This window comes from Labrus mixtus, chromosome 21 (assembly GCF_963584025.1).
Source record: "Labrus mixtus chromosome 21, fLabMix1.1, whole genome shotgun sequence".
In the NCBI taxonomy this organism is placed as follows: Eukaryota; Metazoa; Chordata; class Actinopteri; order Labriformes; family Labridae; genus Labrus; species Labrus mixtus.
Window position 1 is genome coordinate 11232345 of NC_083632.1, and position 22962 is coordinate 11255306.

Consider the following 22962-nt stretch of genomic DNA (forward strand, 5'->3'; position numbering starts at 1 on the left):
AGACTATCCAGTCAACAGTGACACACGACACAGCGGCAACAGAGGAAGCATTTATTATTTAACTGACCTGCTAAATGATGGTTTTATTCAGACAAAAAGCATTAAGAAACTCCATTTCGAAACGGTCTGACATCTTAAGGTGGCGGTAGAGTTGATTTGTTGGCAGCCAAATTGTTTGTTATGAACAGCTTAATGTGAGAACAGTTTTATTTTAAATAATAATTATAAGAAGGTATCATTTATTAATCCCTCAAGGGGAAATACAATTTTACACTCCGTTGTTGAACATGCAACACACACATAGGCTGAAATACACACACATGCACAAACAGGATCCTATGGACATGCACTAATGGAGGTGGGGGGGTGGGGGTGGGGGGATTCTGCGCCTTGCTTAAAGAGCCCATATTATGACCTTTTTGGGGTTCGTATATTTAATCTATGTACCTACTTTTGTACGTTCACAATAGCTAAAGTCTGAAAAAAGTGTCTGTTTTCATGTACTGCTCCTCCTTGCTCCCTCTACGTTCTGAGTCCGTCAGCTTCACTCTGCTGTGCCCCCACTGTTAGACCCCACGTGGGCCAAGTCTGCTCTGATTGGTCTGCCGATCCGCTCTGTCGTTATTGGTCAGTTGCTCAGCACGCGTCTCGGAAATTTCATCATGAGCTGCAGGGCTTGCCACAACGAGCCAATGGGCTTAGATCAGTGATCTCACACTGACAATGACGCCGCACTGACAAATTTTTATCGAGGGGGACTAGAACCGAGCGTTACATGCAGCTAATGCTACAGCTAACAGGAGGACGTAGGAGAAGCCGCGTTTCCGCAGACTTTGAATTTTTGCACATAGATGTGCCTCAACATGCACAGGACACTTGGAAAACACACTAAAGGGCATATAAAACCAGAAAAGCAGAATATGGGACCTTTAAGGGCACCTCTCTGCAGTGCTTGGGAAGTGAACTGGAACCTCTCCAGCTACCAGACCAATTTTCCAGACCTGGTCTGCACCGGGACTTGAGCCGGCGACCCTCCGGTTCCCAACCCAAGTCCCTACAGACTGAGCTACTGCCACTATCATAAATATCTATTTTTTTTTCCAAAGCTGCAATATGTTATTGTTGGGGGGGTTTTTTCCATCTTTTTTTCCCCACACACAAATTTCAAACACACACACAGCCTTTCGACACCCTCAACATCCATTCTTACAGTATGTGATTAGTTCCTGTTGGCTCTTGTATCTGCCGTGTTTATTGTTAACACATATTGGAGCGTCTTCCACATAGCATTGTTCTTGTCATGTCTCTCACCTGTGCTGTACTGTTCTGCATCACTTAATTAAGGGTGAAAGGGGACATGATCCGGGCAGGCTTGATGTTTATTCCTGTCGTTGTGTTATACGCCTGTTGTTACTCTGTAGCACTCTTACTTAAAATGTAAAGTAAGTAACAAATAAAAGGTATATAGTATATGTTGTTTTTATATTAATATAAGACTAGCCAAACAATGATTAAGGTAATATAATTCAGTGTTTCCCCTAGGTTTACAGCATTGGGGGTGGGACACACCGACACGCCGCCACAAACACTTGAAGGAATCTTGGTGTTCATGTGTTACTTTTAATGACAGCTGTCCTTTTCTATCGGAAAGGTATCCTTAAATGACTTCTTACCCTGATTTGCGACTCTATCCACTATCCTATCCCTACAATAAAGGCACAAAAAGCCCAAAAATAAATCTAAAAATAATAATAATAATAATAATAATATTTAATCGTTGTATATATCATCTTATAAGCAGGATTCACCGGATTTGGCTTGCTTAGTAAAGGCCAGCTGATCAATGGATTTGAAGTGTCTAAAAATGTAAATTCTGGTTGGCGTTTTTTGTTTTGGATTTTGAAAATTTCAAAAAAATCAGAGAATCGAAAAAGACCAAGTACTTTGAGTTTTTTGTTGTATCTTTTCATCACTACACTGATTTACACAAGTCCCCCTTGAAGGTCCCCCCCTAATATAATGGTAGGGGAAACACTGTAATTCACTTAGTTAACCAGTCATCTCATAAACGGATTGATTATAAAATATAAGTTAGTGGACTACATAGAGAAAGGCAAACAGGCTTTGTCTACAGTTTCGCTCTCTTCAAAGGATGAATAAAAAAAAAAAAAACATAAAGCCAGGCATTTTGAAAGCATGATAAATAAACTGCAAAATCCAGAAGATGTACCTGTTGATCCCACAGACCAGGTGATGTTGAGGTTGAAGTTGTTGGATGCATTAATTGACATGTCCAAGTTCTTGTTAGCCTTCAAAGACAAAATCAAAAATATTTAAGTAGTTATCCATAAACAAGTTGAGAACTTCTCCAATTCGACACTAAATAGAAAAAAAAACATCTGATTTTCTGAGGTGCAGAAAGCCTCGCCTCGGGAGGAGCCTGATCCCCGCTGTAATAACGGTCCTGAACAAAAGGCCTCGCTTAACAGGCCAGAAATGGGAACTCTCGACTGTTGTCTAACTCTGTTTGTTTGTGTTATTCTCTATTTTTTTTGTGTATAAATGTTCTTTGGTGGGACCTGTCTGTTGGACAGTAACGGTGCTGTGAAAAATAATTTCCCCTCGGGGACAATAAAGTCTAAAGTCTAAAGTCTGATACTGTCCAAAACTCAACAAGGACTGAGAAGTTCCTGAATAGGTTACCTGCTCAGGAGAGGCCATGAAGTTGATGGCAGTGTAGTGATTATCATCTTCTTGGATGAGACTGAAGGTGAACTGGTAGTCGATCAGGAGGTTGTCTATTTAGAAAAGCAGAAAGGAAAAGAAAAATCAGTCCACAAGTAATACGTAACATAACAGGGAGAGGCAACTTTGTGAGGAATAAACACGATCTAACCTGCCTGCCCAATAGAGAAGTTAGAGCGTTCTACTCTGTGTGATATGATCCAATGAAATATAGAAGCAGTAAAACGGACTGATGGAGACACCTCAAAATGTTTGTAATCAAATCCAAAGAGTGCAATCAGGGAGCAATCAAGCAGAGAACAAGTCGGACTACCTGACCCTGACAGCAGGCTCCACAGATCCTCTTACAGCCACTAATTAAGGATCAAATTATTCATCAACGGTGGTCACGTTAGGAATTCATGACACACACAAATGAACAGAACGTCAAGAGTCCAAGAGATGAAAAGTGAATATACATTCAAGGATGATTACAAATCTAATGTTGGATTGAAGTTCACTCAAACTTCCACTGTGAATATTTGGGAGAAACGGTGGAAAATGAATGTTCCAGCAGGGACATGTTGCTATAGAAATTACTTTAAACAATAAACTAAATTAAACCTGAGTGTATAACACTAACTGTATGGATTAAAAGCAGATCTTAATGATGCTCAGGTTTACTCCACAGTGCTGTGTTTTTTTTAATTAGTGAGTATAAAATGAAGCAGTAGAACGGTGGACCTAAAAGTGTTTGTTGCTCGTCTGTTACATTTTAGAAGGTTGGTGCCATGCTCAATGGCTCCTTGGCAGTACTCAGGAAGTGATCTGGCACCTCTCAAGAAACCAGACCAATTTCCTGATTTGGTTCATATCCAGAACTTGAACAGACAACCCTCTGGTTCCCAACACAAGTCCTTACAGACTGAGCTACTGCTGCGCCTAAAATATGTTGTGTGAATAAATTGATATTTCATTTTGGTTTATCTGCATAAAAACCACAAAGCTTCTTGTGTTTGATTGGCTCGCAGAAACAAATCAATATGGATTCTTTGAATTGCCTTGGCTTTAAATGATGTCCTGATGACAGTCGTAAGGAACAAAACTATAACATATCAACTGTGTTATGCCATTTTCCAGAATTTATGTACTGCAAGAGTATTTGTACATGCATTTGGTACACAAGGGGTTTTAATTAAACTCACAGTATCGGGAGAAGTTGGTGAATACACGCCGTAAAGTAGCAGGATAACGTCAGTGTGATTTCAGAGTGAGTCCGTGCTCAATGGCCTTTCAGATAGTCAGGGGTGTCATGTTTACAAGAGTGCGTAACTGAGCTAGAGAAAAAGTCTTGGGTAGAGTTCAGAGGTTAATGCAAGCTGCAGGCTTCAAGTCCTTGTCTTCCACTCATTGTGCCTGCTGTCGGGCTGTGGCATTTCAAAAAAATGAAAAAAAAAAATAAAAAAGGGACAAAACCTTGGCTGAGGCTCTGTTGTCAGCGGCGGAGTGTTGAAAGAGCGAATACTGCAGCAGCACCGTGAAGGACGGTGCATCATGCAAACAAACACACAGAGCACAAATATGTGATGTGCGACCACTCTTCAGCCCCGAGTGTCAACTTCCTGCATGTTTTTCATCTTGATATATTTCCCCTCCACTTCACACTCAAACTAACATTTAGTCAACTTTCTAAATGAATCAATGAGTAGGTGGGTGATTGAGTAGCCGAGTGGAGAGTTTTCACTCCTCCGTCTCCTTGATTAGCTCAATCACTCACTCCTTCTGATGCACTTGACATTTTCACGACAAGTCATTCTGTCACAGAGCGAGTGCCCCTGACGCCAAAGTGCTAAAATGCTCCATCTGCCCAGAGCGGAAGAGTGGAAGCAGGGAATAGAAAGAGAGAGAAGAGCAGAGAGAGAATAGACAAGAATATACGAGAATTATCAAAGAGGTGTGTGTGTGTGTGTGTGTGTGTGTGTGTGTGTGTGTGTGTGTGTGTGTGTGTGTGTGTGTGTGTGTGTGTGAGTGTGTGTGCGTGAGTTGCCTCTCTGTCCAGTGCAGAATTACTCACAGTAACAGGTTCCTCGGAGTGGATTGCCAAGGTAACGGTTTTCTGAGTCACATCTGCAGAGAAGAAGAAAAAAAACAACAGAGAAGATGAAGAAGAGCGCAAACAGATTGAGAGCAAGAAAGACCTCTTATCAGGATCGCTGTATGCCAAGTGCCAGCGCATTAGCTCCTGCTGTTGGCGCCTCATCGAGTCTCCAACTTCTGAAATAATCTAATAGTTTGCAAAAGTTAATTAGATTTTCGGCGTGAACTTTTGTTTATCAAAATGACACAGAGCATCGCTTCAAACTTTACGCACGACCTGATCACATCACAGAGCAGAGTTTGCCATCTGAGAGTAATATCCCAACTTTAATCCCTTAAATCCTTGCAGCAAACATGACTATTTATGTTAATTAGTCTTGCTTGATTGTTTGAGATGCGTAATCCTAAACGAGGGTGTAAAAGCCAAATCAAGAATAACTGCAAATCATGAAATCTTTTTTAAAAAGCATCAGATAAGACTCAGGTTAGGTTGAGAGGGGGGATGCAAAGTTCAAAACAGGCAACACGACGCCCAGGGTGAGATTCCTCTTTGTTTCACACCCATGTTTATTAAATCATAGCTGCAGGATTCAGACTTAATCAGAGCTCAGGATGAACACGTTCACACCCCTCACAGCACATGACGTGTTCACCTTCAGCTGCAAAATGAATACCCAGTTGCTTTTTAGTCTTGCCTCATGGAAAAATCTTGTCATTTTTGGGGGGATAATTGAAAAGATCAGGGGGAAAAGCCTGCTCTGAAGTATGGGTAAGAGGGTCAAAACATTTCTAAAATACTGTGAGAAGTATAAAATAATCATAAATCATGATAAAGCTTGAAAACAAGTAAAATAGAAAAATGTTTCCAAAGAATAAAGATCAGCCCTCAATTAGCATTTCATTGTTGCAAATGTCAGATTGAAGAAGACACTTTTCTTTAGAGAAATGTCCTTAAGTTAACTTCTGGACAAGAATATTTCTAAATCTTTCAGACATTTTGCAAAAAATTCATTTTTTTCTGACTAATACATGAACTACAACAAGAACTGCTTTCCAATGCTCTCATCACAAAAATAGAAATGCCTTTCTTCAATACATTGATGATAAAAAAAATAAAAGACAAAGATCCCTTAGGATTGACATGAAGTTAAGTCCCTGTGAAGGGGGAGGGTTAAAGGGATAGCCTTGCTCTTTTCCCTTTTCTTTCTTCTGTTGATTTGTTTGTTATATTATTGTCTTGTCTTGTGGTCTTGTCTGTAATTTAAAGTTAAGACATATCTGTAATATTTAGTGGTTCATTCCCTGCTTTTTCTAAAAAAAAATTATAAAAATATATAGTTTTTTAACAGCTATGAAAATATAAAAAAATGTGAAATAAAATTTAAATGGAATATTGCATTCATCATCTTTTAGAAAAGTATTAAGCCATCTCAGAGTTTTCATTGTGTTCCTAAAACTGTTGTTGTCAAAATGAAAGGCAGTTCAGTCTGATGGCACTGAGTACATTCATATGCCATGGCTTTCATACATGAAGGACAGAGTTTGAAGGGCAGTTTTCATTTAAAGCTCCTCTACAGAACTTTCTGTTTGGGTTGAATTTGGTTCCCCCTTGTGGACAAAGCAGTACCTCTTGTCTCTTGGCTGATTTTGTCCTGTACACGTGTACGTAATGTTTAACAAGATATCACATCCTGCTGTCTTAAACAATGAAATGTCTCAGTTATCATGAATCTTTGCCTTGTAAAATTTAAAATGAATCTGTTTCTTTAGTATTAGGCTTTGACATGTCGCTGAAAATGATCGTATAGAAATGATTTAAATTCATATTTATTTATTCTGTCCCTGATGGTCTCGTTTGCTTTTGTAGAGAAACTCCTCCCAGGAGCTTTAAGAAAATATACACATGTATCTTCTTTAAAGACCCAGTGAACTAATATACTTCTCCATTTTCTACAAAGAGTAACCAATAGGACGCTTTCTTGGAAACTTCACCGGTAAATCATTTTTTAGTTATATACACATATAAATATATTTGTATTAACCCCTGAGTTTAAGCCAATGTTGTGTGTTTGCTGAAAGTGTAAAATGACTGCAAGCCTGAGGCCAGAGAATCTATAACTCCAGTTAATGAGGTTCCTAACCCCAGAGCTAAACATGGTGTGAAAATTGAACAATTACCGTCTTCCATTTGTCTCCATTTTATTGTTGCAAGCGGACAAACACTCTAATTTTAAATGCTGGAATATCTCCACTCTACACACACGGCAAACACAAACTTATTTCTGAAAGGATGGAAAGTTGACGTTTCTGTGGTTCACTGCAGCAATCTTGTATCAATTTGATTGTATTGTGTTATGTAACCAAAGTACATGAAGATGTCTTTATACACTCCTGCAGAGTAAGATTTATGTATTTCTTAAGTGGACAGCCTATATTCAGACTTGTTCCTATGCACATGTTAAATAGATGGATGTAAGTGGATTGTTAAAGGTCCCGTGAGGCAGTTTGTTCAGACAAACTGCAGAGGAACCCTTAACACTATCTGCCACAACAACAGATATATTATAGCAACAGCAATAGGATCCTTAGTTTAAATAAAGTTCCGCTGAGCAAAACATTTTTTAATGTACATAGATTGTTGGTTTTACGCGTTTTTTTTTACTGCAGCTTTCCAAAGGCTTGTAATGAGGAGGAACACATGGCAGACATGTTTGTTATCTTCTTATTGAGGCAAATGTGCTGGCTCTTTATCTATAACATTTTAAACTCACTCCGTCTTCCACTTCCTACCAGATATACGATTTTGTTTCACTGTTGTTTTATCATAAGGACAACCAGTTCAACTTGTTGGAAATTAATGTCAGAGGCTTTGTCGAGGATTCGGAGGGGACACCAGGAGTGAACCCCACTATGAGACACAAACGCTGCTCAGGAGGAGGAGGAGGAGGAGGTGGCTGTTTGTGATGTTACAGTGAACTGAGGATGACTCCGTCTCTAAAAATAACGCAACATCGGTTGTTTTTGCAGCGTTGAGCTTTCACGAGACAGACTGTTCCACCGTCACAGGTACTACACAAATACATGTCAGTCATATGTCGGTGGAAGTAACACATCTGATGCATTTTAACACTTAAATATCACCAGTGAAGGATGCAGTCCAAATATGGAGTAAAAAGGTTTTGAACTTTAATGCATGCTTTTGCATTAGTAGCTTCCCTAATCAAGAAGGATTCTGTCTCTTTATCTAAGCAGCAGATCCTGAAGGACAAGCGTCAGCACTGTGACTGATCTAATGAGGGCAGGACACAGAGCTGGGGACGCGCCAACCGCCGCCGCTCGCACTGTTAATATCAAACAGGAGAGGACGGGAGTGCTCTTTCAGCACGCTACAGAGCAAGGAGGACAAATGGCGCCACAGGATTTGAACCTTATGGTACATCACTCCTGTGGCGTTTCAGCTGCCTGGCATTTGAAGACACACAAACACACATGCTCATGCTGGAAGAGTGTATGATGCAACTGCATTTACACTATATCTTAATTTAATCTACACCTGCATGCATGCTTGCACACATTGGAACTTGAGGCAATCCCACCCCCCTTCTGTATCTTAATTTGATCTGCACATGAACCTCGGTCTGTGCGCACACACAAATGGAGGAAATGTGCTATGAACCAACACATTGTCCTTCAGCCACAACACACACGTGCACAATTTGAGAGTTGCAACCTTCAGGACAAGAAGAACCCTCAATAATATATTCATATAAGCGAGAGCTATAATAAGACATTTTATTTTGATTCATCACTCTAACGCAGCACAAACCTCATCAATTGTTTGACAATTCTTTTCGGCATCGATGCACCCTTCACTTCATTACTGCAGCTATTATTCCGGGGTCCTAATGGCACTCACTGGCTGAGGTGCATGCATGTGTGTAACTTTTGAGTACCCTTGTGTGGAGGTCTTTGTTTAAGGGTTACTGCTGGGGAGGTGTGGGGGGCAGTGATTACATGTAATGAGAAACCAGAAATTACATTACAAAAAGGGAACAGCAAACACCCCACCCTTACCGTTAGCCAATACATGCACACACTAATTCGATTGCAATTGGAAAAAAAAAGGTTTCTGAAACATGTTTGAATGTTAAAACGCATCCTGATTTTGAGATTGAATCTCCACTGGAATAGCAGTTGCTGATAATGACAACCCTGATCTAATTAGAGCCTGTAAATAGGATCGATTAAGAACATATTCTGCTGGTTTATGTTGCTGGCTACATTTTAAGCTCATAATCAGCACCGGGCGGAAGGAATAGCTGGAGAGCCAGAAGTGTATGAAGTCTCTCAATGGCTGACGATAATGGGCCGGCTGCTGCCTGGACTGTTTGATACCCCTGTTCTGATTTTGTGGAGTAGAGATAGAGTTGTTAGTATCGACTGTTAGCCACCTGCTAACAAAGTGTGGATCCACATTGTACAGCACTGCATTCCATCTGGTAGCACCCGAATTAATGGGACGCTTTGTCGTTAGCGCAAAGTGACATCTATTTACAGTCAAAGTCACCAGAAATCATGGAGGGTTGTGGAGAGGTCTCACTTCCACTTTAGCCTCTGTCGCCTTTTGTCTCGTTTTCTGTGCTACCATCACATTCATGTGTCCTGTTACCAAGTCCTTTTCCTTGCATGTGGTGAACAGTTTGTCTCGGAGGCTTCGACTTCAATCGTATTTGACTTTGTTGCTAGTTTTTATTTTTGTATATTCTAATATGATGGTTAACATTGCTCAGAATCAGCTATTATTCTATAAGCTCCATCTGATCAAATGGGGTTTTGATTCTTACGCTCTGGAAAATGTATTTGGCAATTTTTTTTCAGTTTTCTCAAACAATGAAACATTTAGGTGCACAAATGGTCATACTTAAGTTTATATATATATATATATATATATATGCACACACACATATATGAAATTGGCAAGTAAATTTGTGTAGGTTAACTGTCAAAGTATTTTAAATTCAATCTATTTTTTTTCTATTGGACACCAGCTAAAGCATACACATTGTTAACATAAAGAGTATTGTGCAGCATCTAATGTGTGTGCTTGTTACTTTACCTCATTACCTGAAAGTTCCTGCACATTACCTAGTAACAAGGAAATACTTTCAAGTTGGGTATCTGCGGAAAAAACTATCTTTTTCTGTTTTTGAGAAAAACTGGCTATAGAAATTGTCAACTTTGAGATTTGAAGCCAAAATGTTAAAAGGTACCTGTTGAGGTTTTTGACCACTAGTAGTGCTATGGAGCAGCTGGGTAATTGGTCATGAACATGAGATCCCATCATGGGTGACTTTAATTTATCAGTTACATTTGTATCATAAGTTAAGTTTCTATGCTGTTTTAATACTGAACAGAAACTGGAATTTCTTACTAAAGGTGCATCTCAAAGAAGAAAACATGGATAGATGTTTTCACAATGTATTGATGATACTGAGATGTTCATCATCAATAAATCGATTCAAGGGATGGATCTTTACAGTCTTATATCGAGAGGATTGTATATAGTTTGTATATTTGTATATTTCAGGAGCATTAAAGCCCACCGTTCTGAAATTTCCTGGGCTTTTTATAAGAAAGGAAAGCATGAAGTACATTAGTTAGAACTCAACAAAAAAAAAAAGATAATTTGCATGAAAACTCCAGAGGATACCTTAGAATGGTGCCATGTGTGACTTATGCTGACCAAGATATGTTGTAGTATTGGATGACGTTTTTCCACATGTCTGAATCAGTGCGACATGGTTGAAATGTGTCTAAATTTAAACTGATATGTCATCAAGCAGCCTATGATGAATTTAAACATGGTGAGAAATGTGTGATTAAACAAGTACAGATGACAAAACATGGAGGAGGAGTGTGAAAATGGGATTCTAATCATAAAACGCAGTGATTTTGAACACACATGAGGTTTGTGTCAACAAAGAGAGGAGACTCATGGCATTGTGTGAGTGGGAGTATACAGTACATTCACTCATGTTTGCCTGTGACCCCTCCATAACTCTCACTACATTAGAGGTATTAAAAACCATCAGTGTCCATTCTGCTTACCACTGGGAAAGCAGTCAGCTAAGTGGAGATGTTCCTCCTACACGGCGGGAATCTACCGTGTCAGCAGAATCAGTGCCAGAGGTTGAGCTTCTGGCCAATATAATACCAAGTGAGAGTCCTCTGTTGTCCCACCGCTGAATAGTCACAACGTTGAAGCCACCACATGAGATGCTGCTCTCAGTGATCAGTAATCAATGCTCATAAATGTGTCATGAAAATCATAAATCACTGTAGTGGTCATTTAAATTCAATGATTTAATGACCGACTCTGAGTGATGTGTTTTCTAAACAAACCAGGGCCTCAAAGTCACTGAATCCTCATTATAGAAGTTTACAAAGGGTCCCTGAAAGTCAGGATTCTACATCAAATCCGGTCCATTTTTATAAATTGGGTATTTATCTATTTGCTAGTCTTCTGGCTTTTCCATAGAAGTTAACTTCTCTAACATAAACACTGGATTTAACATGCGCTGACCAATTAATCCAATATTTGTTTGTAGGAATAGTTACAATTTGGTTAGACAAATTAAATTAAAAAAAACTCCTCCATGTTATCAACCATCCATTATTATGAACTGTGATTCCTTTCAATCAATGTAATCAAACATATTTTTGAGTTTTAACAAACAACATAAGGTTAGTTCTGCACCTCCTTCCATCATTCATATGGGCTCAAGTGCTGCACACATTTAGCTGCCTCCACGGTAGCATCAATGAACAAAAACATTCCACATGTAATCAAAGAAGCCCAAGCAATGAAAACCACACAAAATGTGTATTACATTTAAAAGATAAATTAAAGACGGATCGTCAATATGTTGGATCAACAGAACTCATTTCAGCTATCTAAGGTAAAAATATCCTAAACCCATTCCTGATAGTCATATGGCATGCTAATATCGGCTGATATTATCGGCAGGCCAATTACTCGGTCGGGCTCTATTAGAAGCCAGACCAGTGAATGCTTGAAAATGTAATCTTTAATAATAAACCTAGAAGCCTGCAGCGATCTTGTTATTTTATGGTTGAATTAGGAAGTGTCAGTGTGTAAACTTGTGGTTGGAGTACTCACAGCTGGCACTGGTCTCCTTTTATCCCCTTGGTGGTGCAGAAGCACTTGCCAGTTAACACCTGGCACACGTTTGCATGGCCGTTACATTTACAGGCTGGATGAAGAAGAAGAGGGGAGGGGAAAGGGAGGGTAACAAAATGGGAGGAAAGAGGAAGAGACATTAGCGTTAGCATCAAAGAAAGCTGTAAATGTGGATTCAGTGTAAGTGGTTTGTATGTTAGCACATGTTCAGTTTGTGGTTTCCAACATCACTTCAAACATTGAGTTCAGTAATCTCCTAAGGGCACAATAACCCGCACAATTCCCACTGTAAATCTCATAACAGTTATTTTTCACACCTATCTCAGCGCTAGGCTAGCTCTTTCCCATTACTTGCAGTGTTTGTGCTAAGCTAGGCTACAAACATCTCTTTTCCTGCTCTGAACACACAGAGATGGAATTGATATTGATCTGGGTAAGATGGTAAACAAGTGTATTTCCCAAAAGACTGGCTGAACTTCAAAGATCTGATACATGATGGAGAAAAACTGGCTCCACTTTCTAGATGGGAACGACACGATACCCGCTAGGCATGTGTGCGTGAGTGAGCCTGTTGAATTCAAACACTGCGGAAATAGATGTGTGAAAGATGAGTCAATTGGCTCCAAGGGTGCCTTATAGGTTTGCATTTGTGGGACTATCCCACCGATCTATTCGTTTCATTTCAGTGTTAAAACACTGAGAAGGGGAATTAAAGAAGGATCAGTGGACACCGTTACTTCTCCCAATGTTACACCTCTATTTGAGCACATTTATCAAGATGATACAAAGAATAATTCAGATGACAGGATCGCTTTAAACCAGTGTTTCAGCACATTGTCAGACTCTGCAGTGACTGAAGGTTGGAGATGCAGGGCATAAATAGTGTGTGATAGGAGGGTTTGCTTAATGCTAAATGGGTGTAAAAATCCTTAATATTTAATGGGTCACGTGTTAGGAGTCACCAAAGAATCAGCTAGAAATGTTCTGCCTACCTCCGCTCAACCTCTTTGGCTGTTTGTTGATTGATAGGAAGTTAAGTAGAGAAAGCCTTTTTTCAATATGCAGACTGCCATCGTTGTGCTTCATGACCCCTTTTTAGAAACCAATGGGTGATGTCACTGAGACTACCTCCATGTTGTATACAGTCTTCGAGACTTCTTCAACAGGTTAAGAAAAATGAAAACATTCAGGAAACAAAGTTAATATAATTTTATATTTAAGGTTAAACATTATCCGAAAAAAGTATTGCATATATTCTAAGAGCCATTTACAATGGTTTGAACCATTATTCATTATAACAATATTCTAAATGCTTATGACATCACTTAAAATTTATAAATTTTTAATCAAAAAAGGGAAACTGAAGAACATAAATATTTTTCCTTAAACACTTTTTTCCGAGGGATCTATCCCGCCCACCTTCCTTTAAACACTGAGTCAGTGATTCACTACAATATCTGAGACTAGAAAAGATAAGACTTTAGATACGAGGATCTCAGGATAACTTTAATCGAGTAGACGAACCTTTCATCACTGATCTGCTCGAGCAGCTTTGAGATAATAGTGTCAAAAATGTATACCATGTGAATTGTTTACTGTTAATGTTTGGGTTTGTGTGTTTTTGAAGGGTTTTTTATGCTGTTGTTGTTTTTTCAGTTTTTTTTGTAGTACCTTGTTTATTTCAGTTTCTTTATATAAGCTTAGGGGGGATATACAGTAACTGTATCTTTGTAAACAACCTGCTTCATTATAATTGTGAAAAAAATAATAAGTTGTTGAAAATAATTTTTTATCAAATTTTTTCAGATAGTTCTTTTCAACAACAACAAAATTGAAGTTAGAATGAATAATGCTAACAAATAACTGTTTTGAATCTTTTCCTTCAACAGAACAAGTCATCTTTGGGAAATGTCTCTGATCATTACAATGGCATTTTTCATTTGGTGAACGCAATCGCATACGAAAGAAGAATACAATACGAAATGAAGGCAATTAAATGTGGCCAAATTCAGCTGGTTCTTTGAGATGTAATCTATGTCCCAGTCTGCTGGTTTAATTTCCGGGCCTCAGTGTAGGGCTGCCCCGGCCGCTTCCTTCCCTAGTAGCGCGTGACTGATAACATCTTTACCTCAATCCTATGTTACTCGCTGAGTAAATTAATAACATGTAAAGCAGCATGCGGGTGCAAAATACTGCAGTTAAAGAATTACTTCACTAATCACCCACGTAGAATCATGTTGAGTTATTTGCTCCTCAGGCTCCAAAAAACCCACAATTCCCTTCACAGAGGTTCACCTGTGGAGTTTCACTTTACAGGTTACAGCTATAGCTTAAGCATTAATAGATGGTACCTGAGACCATAAAGCTCCAAGGTGTGTGTTTGAGCGTGTGTTTGAGTGTGTGTTTGGCTGCCAAGTCAGACAATAGCCTCCATGTAATTTCTCAGGAATGCTAGTCATGACTCATAAGCAGCGAGTGTCCGTAAATCCACTGTTGACAAGGAAGCTCTTCTGCTAGTCTCCGGTCAATGTGTTTAATAAAAAGACATCCTGGAACTGTTGTCAAATGCAAATGAAGTCGTTCTATTTTGGGTTAAATGCCCATTCCTTTAGCATAAACGCTAATGTTTACACCTATCCTCCTCATTAAATTCAGCAGACATTATGTGCTTTTGCTCTGAAAACTAGAATGCTGTACAAGTTTATAGGCTGCTGTCACTCATGGAAATGTATTCTGCATCGAGCAGGAACCACAGATAATAAATCTCTGCATCATGTGCTATTCAGAAAATGCAATCAGAGAGAAATAACTGAATACAGCACCCTGCAAATTGTATTTAAAATATTGTATAAAATAATGTGCTGTCATTGCAGAGATATTTGTTTGGTTTCATATCATGATTTTTCATGTGTCATCATTCAAAGTCATGAATCACGAGGTAAACAAAGACGGATTAAAGAGGATGGAAAACAAAAAACAAGTATTCAGTATTCGACCTTCAGCTTTACCTGCATTTTGCACAGAGAACAACGCCTGCAGTACTCTAACTCTCAAGTAAGGAAAACATATTTAATCTTGACATTTCAGTGTCTGCAGTGAGTGTTGCCACAGCATAAAAAATACACCAACAGAAACCCGACCTCTATTTTGCCTTTAGTTGTTTTTCTGATCACACTAAATGAAACCAACATATGGAGCAACATTTTCATTAAACAAACAGGACAAACAAATGTCACCAAGTCTAATCAGCACACAACAGTGCCCTCTGTTGGTCATGATGCTGCATTACTGTGTGTTTATCATGAAGCACACTCATTCAAATCCAATGAGAGGATGATATTCCACCAGAAGTTAAATTATCAAATACACCCAGCAGGTCCTGTCCAAATAAAAACCAAAAAAACAGAGAATTTAACTTGTGTTGTATTTGTTTAAACTTCACGATAACTCAGATGAGATGTGACGAGATGAGTGAGTTCAGATTATAGGGGATAAACCACAAGTGATAACAAATAAATCCATTAGACAATGTGTGTAGAATATTAATTTCTGTGGCGATGCTGCTGCACTCACCCTGGCATTTGCCACCATTTGTGGGGTCTCCATGGAAACCAGGCATGCAGGTCTGGCAGTGGGGGCCGGTTGTGAGGTTGCGGCATTGTTCGCACACGCTGCCATTCACACACGTGCTGTGGCCGTTACACTGGCATGCTGGGGGAGAAACAAAGACGTGTGTTAACTCAGCTGTTAAATTATCAGGCTATAAAGAGACATTAATGTGGACGCTCACTTTGATTTTCTTTTCAACCAATTCAAGCCAAGAAAGTTGAATTTCTGCTTGCAGTCATGATCTCTCAACGAAACCACAAAGGAACCCTTTTTTTTTAGGAAGTTTTTGATAGTTTGTGTTAAAGTGATGCTTTCATGTTGATCATCCTCCCTGTAGCCAATAAACAGCTTCCGATTTGACACCAGCCCAACAATGTTTACACATGGGGATGTTTGTTATTGCTTTTTGGACAGCAGCAGAACCATTAGAGGTGTCAGGAGCTGGCATCTGCCTTGTCATTTTAGTCATTATTTAATCTGTCTCGCCTTAAAGAACGTTTTAATGGCTGCTACTTTTTAATGAACCTATCAGAACAACAAATTAGAAAATGTTTTGATGCAAGACTGATTGCCATAACTTGACCCGGCCACACTTTAAATGACTAAAGGCTTTTTTACCAGGTATAAAGGTATTTACCATCAACTGGTTGCTGATCAGCATGTATATTATAAGTGATTGACTTTTAATCCATCATTAAAAACTAAATCTGTTTGACCATTTTTCAGACCATAGAAGAATAACTGCTTGTTGATTGTAAGTAAGGAAGTCGTCGTACATGAATTATGACCTTACTAAGTATATTAAGATCATAACTCATGTTCATCAACTTCCTTCCTTACAATACATACATGTACTAATTGATTTATACTGCTTAAATGAATGCTATTAAGAAACCAGGTATTAGTTAATAAGTTTACTTAAATATTGAGTGTTGCTGTTAATACATGTTACGTACGTAACACATACGTGTTTATTTTTAGCTTCAGTGAGTAAAGATTGCTTTCTTTAAATCCAAATTATTCTAGGAATCCATCGGCTCTCATCTGATGGGGCTAAAGCATCTGGGAGTGTCAGACAGTTGTTGGGATTTCTGTTAAAGCCTTAGCCTAGTGCTCATCATCATCATCTAAAGAGATTCATTTGCTCTTTCAGGTTAGTTACCTGTACAGTATTCCACTTCCACCACTTAAAAGTTCTGACTTTTAGGGAAGGAATTACAGTTCAGTAGTAGTACTTTCAAATGCACCTACTCCTTGAGGATTGTTTTTTTGCACCCTCGTTTTTTTTTTCTTAATTTATGTGATGCTGACAATGATACCAACATTTCTGAGCTGAAATGCCCAGGAGGAGAAGAGTATCAGTAACAGTTACCTCAGAAGCAGTCAGTATGTGATCATCTTACATTTGGTGGTTGTATGGGACGGGGCTTGATGAAAGCATTAAATGGCTCTCTAGCATAAGGTTGCATTGAGTCATCAGGGGACCGATAAGTTGCATGGGGATGTAACTGTATTCCTCAATCAGACCGTTTTCTTACACTTGACAGTCGATTTCAGGATGATACGCTTATGACACACAATCTGTAATTACAGGAAGATGAACAGGAAGTGGATCCCTTACCGGGGCAGTGAATGAAGGCCCACTCGTAGCCTTTGTCTTTGGGGCAGCTGCCCGGCTCCAGGCTCATTTCCTGGGACTGGCTCAGCTGGCCCTGCTTTGCTGGTCTCTTCATGGGGCCCCGGTAGGAGCCCTCCATGCAGAGCCCCTTACCCGTGCTGCTGGGGTCTCCACACCAGCCACACTCGGGCTGCTCCAAACACTGGGAACAGGTCCGAAGGCCGGAACAGTTCTGGGCTGAAAAAGAGTGACAATTAAGAATTAGGGGCAGTTTTCTTTTGCTCTACTATGAAATTATTTAGAATTCAATCCACCTCTAATCACAGGCAGGATTTGTCTACGTCTTTCCATTGTAATCTTTTTGTTTTGTTGCTCTCAGGATTTTATTTTGAAGGCATTTTTTTCATACCTGCATGTAGCATTTATGTGCTTTGCACTAAACACACAACTCGTTATCTAGGGGAGCTGTCAAAACAACAAGTTGGAGAGCAGTTAAGATGCAGGTGTTGAGCAGGGGATTGGGAGGGAAAGCAGCGAGACAGAAATCATGTCGGCAAACCAGGGCCAGAGAAAACTTTGTGATTGGAGCAAAGTTCAATAAGAGGCTTAAATGTGACATGTGAAGTGGCACCTCACTCGAAACTCACAGACCTTGAAGGAGCGGTGCTGTTTTCTGAGTTGGGGGGGACAAACTTTCAGGCCACTAAAAACTGCTTGACAAGCTTCAGTGTCACCACTTGCCTGACACTCAAGAGAGGGCGGGTTGGGTGGGTGGATGGATGGGCAGCTGGGGGGGGGGGGGGGGGGGGGGCACTTCTATTTTAAGGAGACAAACATGGAGTGCTTTTACCTCACTTTATGTCAAACACATTTCCAACTATTCTGCTAATGGATGTGAAACCATGACAACACCAGGGCAATCAGCACAAAGTAAGGCCATTTAAGTTTGTTGTGACGACGGGCCGTTAAGTGGCACATTTTTCAAGAACATTACATTGTGAAAAGAGGAGCAGCTGGATGAGGACTTTTGTGTCGCTGTAACACGAAGCAGGATGAAATAAAAAAAAAAAGTCTGCCACCAAAACTAAATCATCTTTTTGACAGCAAATCGATATGTGTGAAAATGAACAACTAAATCTGATGCCTGGAGCTGTTATATACTGGGTTTGTACAGAAAAAAACAAACAAATCCTGCTTCATCCAGATTTAACAGTTTTCATGAACCTGTGTTCCTGATTCTCTAGACAGCACTGTCAAAGCTGGATCATTAATATACACAAGTTTATAATCAATATTCAATCAAACATGACATCAGTAAAATCTGACATCGGAGGCTGAACTCTAGAAAAATTAGTGTGTGCGTGGATTCTGTGGTTACAGGTTCTAAAAAAAACAGTATGCCTGCAGGGTGTTTCAATACTCACAAAATGTTCTTGCAAGACTTCACAGAGGCTTCAAAGATTATTGATCAAAGTGACAGGCACAACTCTTTAACATCTGAGAACAACATGAGCAAGAAACAGATTTTTCTGTGTCTTGACATGTTTGTCAATGCAACCTGCAACCAACAGAAGGCCAAATATGGCTTTAAATCAACAAGTGACCCTACCACTTCGATGACTAGTGTCTTTAAAAGCACTCTCGACCAGAGTGCTTACTTGTCATCTGCTATTAAAACTTCCTAGAAAAACAAAAGAGCTACTATTACGTTAACACTGGGATAATGTATTAAGCACTTCTATAGGCTAGAGGTGTGAAGGCATCTATATGTGGGCAGCACTGGGGTCCAAGACACATTTCCCAAGGGGACAATGAAGTGTATCATGTATGTTGTGGGGTGGTGTGGTTTGGTTTAGTGTAGGGTGGCGTGGTTTGTTGTGACATGGAGCGGTGTGGCATGGTGTGGTGTGGTGTGGTGTGGTGTGGTGTGGTGTGGTGTGGTGTGGTGTGAGGTGGTGTGAGGTGGTGTGGTGTGAGGTGGTGTGAAGTGAATGCTGCTTTCACTTCTTTTCACCCATCATCTGATAGATATAATATTTAGATCGAGAGATGTGTTGCCATTATGTTTGCACCGTTAAGTTTTTAAATGCTCTCCAAAGCCATGCAGAAATATTGACCTACCTACACTTCTTACTTCTCATCCAGACTTTGATCTTCAACATATTACTTCTTTCTACCGAGAAAACAAATACTAACACAGTCTGCCCTTTCAAAGTCTCCCTACAGGTGACGATACTCCACACTAGTTTATCCCGGGTCTACTGCTTTAAGTGCATTTATTCAGTCTACTCGGCATAAAACATGCCTCTCTCTGCACTGAGAACAAGCAGAAGGAAAGGTGAGATAACTCAATACTTAAGTGGTGATTGAAACTTTGAGAGTGAAAGTAAAGGAACAAAGTCAGACAGTTAAAAAAAAAAACAGAAAGAGATGAAAAGAGAGTGAATGCATAGGATACCCTTCTCCGTCCTTCATGCTGAAAGCTACAAATTCCTCGACACAAACATCTGAGTTACCTAATGCCAGCTGACACAAATGAATTTGAGCCTGTACCCTTCAGCACCTGAAATGTTGTTACTCGCTAAACTTATCCAAGATGTATTTACGATGTGACACAACTATGGGTGTAAATCATACATCACACGGTGATAAAACACCGACCTCAACAACTACAGCAACCTTCAGGGGAAGGAGCTTTTTTTAATCATCTTAACAACGAGGAAGGAAGATACAATTTACCTTCAACACTTGTTTTAATTTACTTTGTGTGAATAGTTTGTGAATGTTTTAATGAAGGAAAAAAAACCAAGTTATCTGTATTTACATCATGTGGTCATCCCCAAAAGTGCTTGACTGTATTACTGTGTGCTGTACATAACATGTCCTTTGTTACTATTAAAATCTCTGTGTAAATGTTGTGTCATGTTTAATGTTATCTGTTCTGTATGGAGATAGAATTGTCTCAAAAAGATTTATACATTACGAAATGATATGTATAAATATGCATACATTTATAAATATACAAATACAAATATACAAATATAAAAACGTGACATACAAATAAATAAACTAATTTGTATAAATAAACGTGTATTTGTAAATATATTTTCGAGATTTGAAAATAAATATGCTTGACTTTGTGTGTGGATTCTGCATTTGTGGATCGCTTTTGGGCTTTTCTCTCGATGACGTAATTTTGAGACATTCTTCCCGCACACTGCGATCCACAAATAAATACCCCCGAATTCGAAACGCGAGTACACCCTCTCCTGAACAACCAGTAGATGGCAGTGTTGTGCAGCCACCGCTGGTTATGGTTATGGTTAGGTATTTGGCAGACGCTTTTATCCAAATTTACCGTCTGACTGCTGCAGGATCAACAACATGGAAGCGAACAGTGGACTAACTGGATGGGTAAGTAATAACTAGTGATAACTGTTTCTTGTGGGTTGTAGTGCCATTTTTTTATCTACTAGACAGTATACATGAGTCCACTTAGACAGTGTACAGACAGATGTCACTGTCAGATGTTACTGATGTTTACGTGACGTCTGCGAACATGAGCCAGCTAGCAGCTAGTTCTAAGTCTTTTTGAGACAATTCTATCTCTATGGTTCTGTCTATTCTTTCATTTTGCATTTAAATGACTGAATCTTGTAAACCTACTTGTATGCATTTTGAAATCTCTTTTTTTCTTACAGGGAGAAAGGTCATGTAGGGACGCCTGAAATGGAAGATTTGTGCATGTCACATGAGCTAAACTGATGTTACGGTCTGTGATTTGGCCAAGGCTGAGCAATCAGTGGTCCTTTTGTGGGCTGTTTTGGCCAAATGAACAGTAACAGAACATCTTTTGTATTTGTTATTCTCTGCTGCTGTGTAGAGTTGAAAATAAATTAGAGGAGTAACGAGCGTGATGATAAAATTGTCGCTGTTTTGCAGGGATACGGGAAGTAGGGGTGCTGAGGGTGCTGTAGCACCCACCTAAAATCAGGAACAATCAAAAGCATCAGCTTTTTAAAACATTTCAATTTACTAATACTTCCTGCAGAGTGATCAAAATCAAAGCAGGTCGGAGCTTTTCTATCATTGGGCACACATTGAGGTGTCTTTGAGAGGTTTTCAATATAATCAAAGAAATCGAAATCAAAGACGTGTGATCATCCTGTCTAACCCTAACCTCTTAGGTTAGAGGGAGAGAGAGCTCATGCCGAGCGAGTATGAGGTAACAAGGTGGAGCGATATGATGCAGAAACTTCCAATTGATCGTCCGTTCTAATGTAACACATTTTACCAGTGAACAGCAGGTAATTTACATATAATAGAGACAACCTTTGGTTTGTTTCTGAAGCATCTTATTGGTTCAAAGTTACTTGATTTAAAAAAATCTAATAAATAAAATGCTCCAAAAATACAGACACTTAATCACTGATTAGTTATTCAATTATTTGTAGTCTTGTCTATAACAGTTCTTTGATCTCTGAGAAGTTTTTTAACCTCGTAAGTCAGCTAATAGTAAAAAGTTAATCGGCAGGCCGGTCAGCGGGGAAATCTAACGGTCGATTCGACGAGATGTAAGAGTAATTGACTGTTACAAACAACAACACCTTCGTAAGCCAATCACAGGAAACTAATATTATTTTACCCACGACACAAACAGCTTGCACTTCTAAACCTCCCTTTACCCTCCACTCTTCTCTCAGTGATTAGTATCGACTCATTCTGCAAGCACTTATTCCCTCACTATAAACAAAGCAGCCTTCCTGAGATTAAGTTCAGTAATAGTCTCTTACCTAAACACTCTCCGGTCTGCCACTCCAAGCACTGGCCGTAAGGAAAAGATATGACATAAGCGGTGGAGTCGACGCAGCGCTGAGCACTGCCGCACCACATGCACTCTGTGGCCTGGCTGGTGCAGTTGGCACAGTTTGTGTGCAGCGAGCATGGCTTCTTACAGGAGGGACGGCTGCTCTGATTAGGGTTTCCTAAACATGACGAAAGGAAAGTTAATAGCTTTTTTTCAAAACAGATAGCATAGTTGTGAAGAATATGCACGGACATGTGTCTCTCACCAGTTGCTTTCTCACAGATGAGGCCGTGGGCTGTGGCGGTGCATGGATTGGCCCTAAGGCCGGACACCTGAGGCTCCTCAAGGTACGCACAGAAACCAGAGTCACTAGGCTCACCAGGCAGCCAGCGCAGGCTGCTGTTGGTGAAGGGCGACATGTCCTCCCAACCCCAGTATGACACATTGATTTTCCTCAGACCCACCCAGGGAGACAGCCGCTGCGGAGACACAGAAAAATAGTTCCATAAGCCATTGGAATCTGAAATGTGAAATAAAGAATTCTGTGCTTCCTTTGCTGCTCCATGACAGTATTTGAAATAAATGGCTCCTGTAATTACATCCAGGAACTAAGAATGCCATTAAAATTCTCCCAAAAAATAATTTCACAGGTGTGATGAGTTATTTGCCTTCAGGGAAATGATGCAAAACAGCATGTCAGGAAACAAACAAGCTAGTTTCAGACAGACTGAGTTCAAATGATATACTTATGAAAACAAGGCGCAGAAACCCATCAGTGGGCTGCACTGTGTGGCTGTGGCAGGATGAGAAGGTGAGTGTTTGCACAACATTTTCATTAAAGATGAAGAGGCTTGAATTATGATGTTGTTAACAATTTGAAAAAAATAGGATTCAAGAGTTAGACTT

General features: G+C 39.6%; 1 protein-coding gene across 1 annotated transcript in view; it reads right to left on the reverse strand.

The window, feature by feature from the left end:
- The window catches only part of atrnl1b (attractin-like 1b), a 68460-nt gene that overhangs the window by 30184 nt on the left and 15314 nt on the right, over positions 1–22962 (reverse strand). Inside the window, exons 16-23 of the mRNA XM_061027668.1 lie at positions 22322–22535; positions 22043–22234; positions 17253–17486; positions 15596–15733; positions 12002–12095; positions 4799–4851; positions 2704–2798; positions 2231–2309 (exon numbers count right to left, since the gene is read on the reverse strand). Of these exons, the coding sequence (XP_060883651.1) occupies positions 2231–2309; positions 2704–2798; positions 4799–4851; positions 12002–12095; positions 15596–15733; positions 17253–17486; positions 22043–22234; positions 22322–22535 (1099 nt within the window). The remainder of the gene's footprint in view (positions 1–2230; positions 2310–2703; positions 2799–4798; positions 4852–12001; positions 12096–15595; positions 15734–17252; positions 17487–22042; positions 22235–22321; positions 22536–22962) is intronic.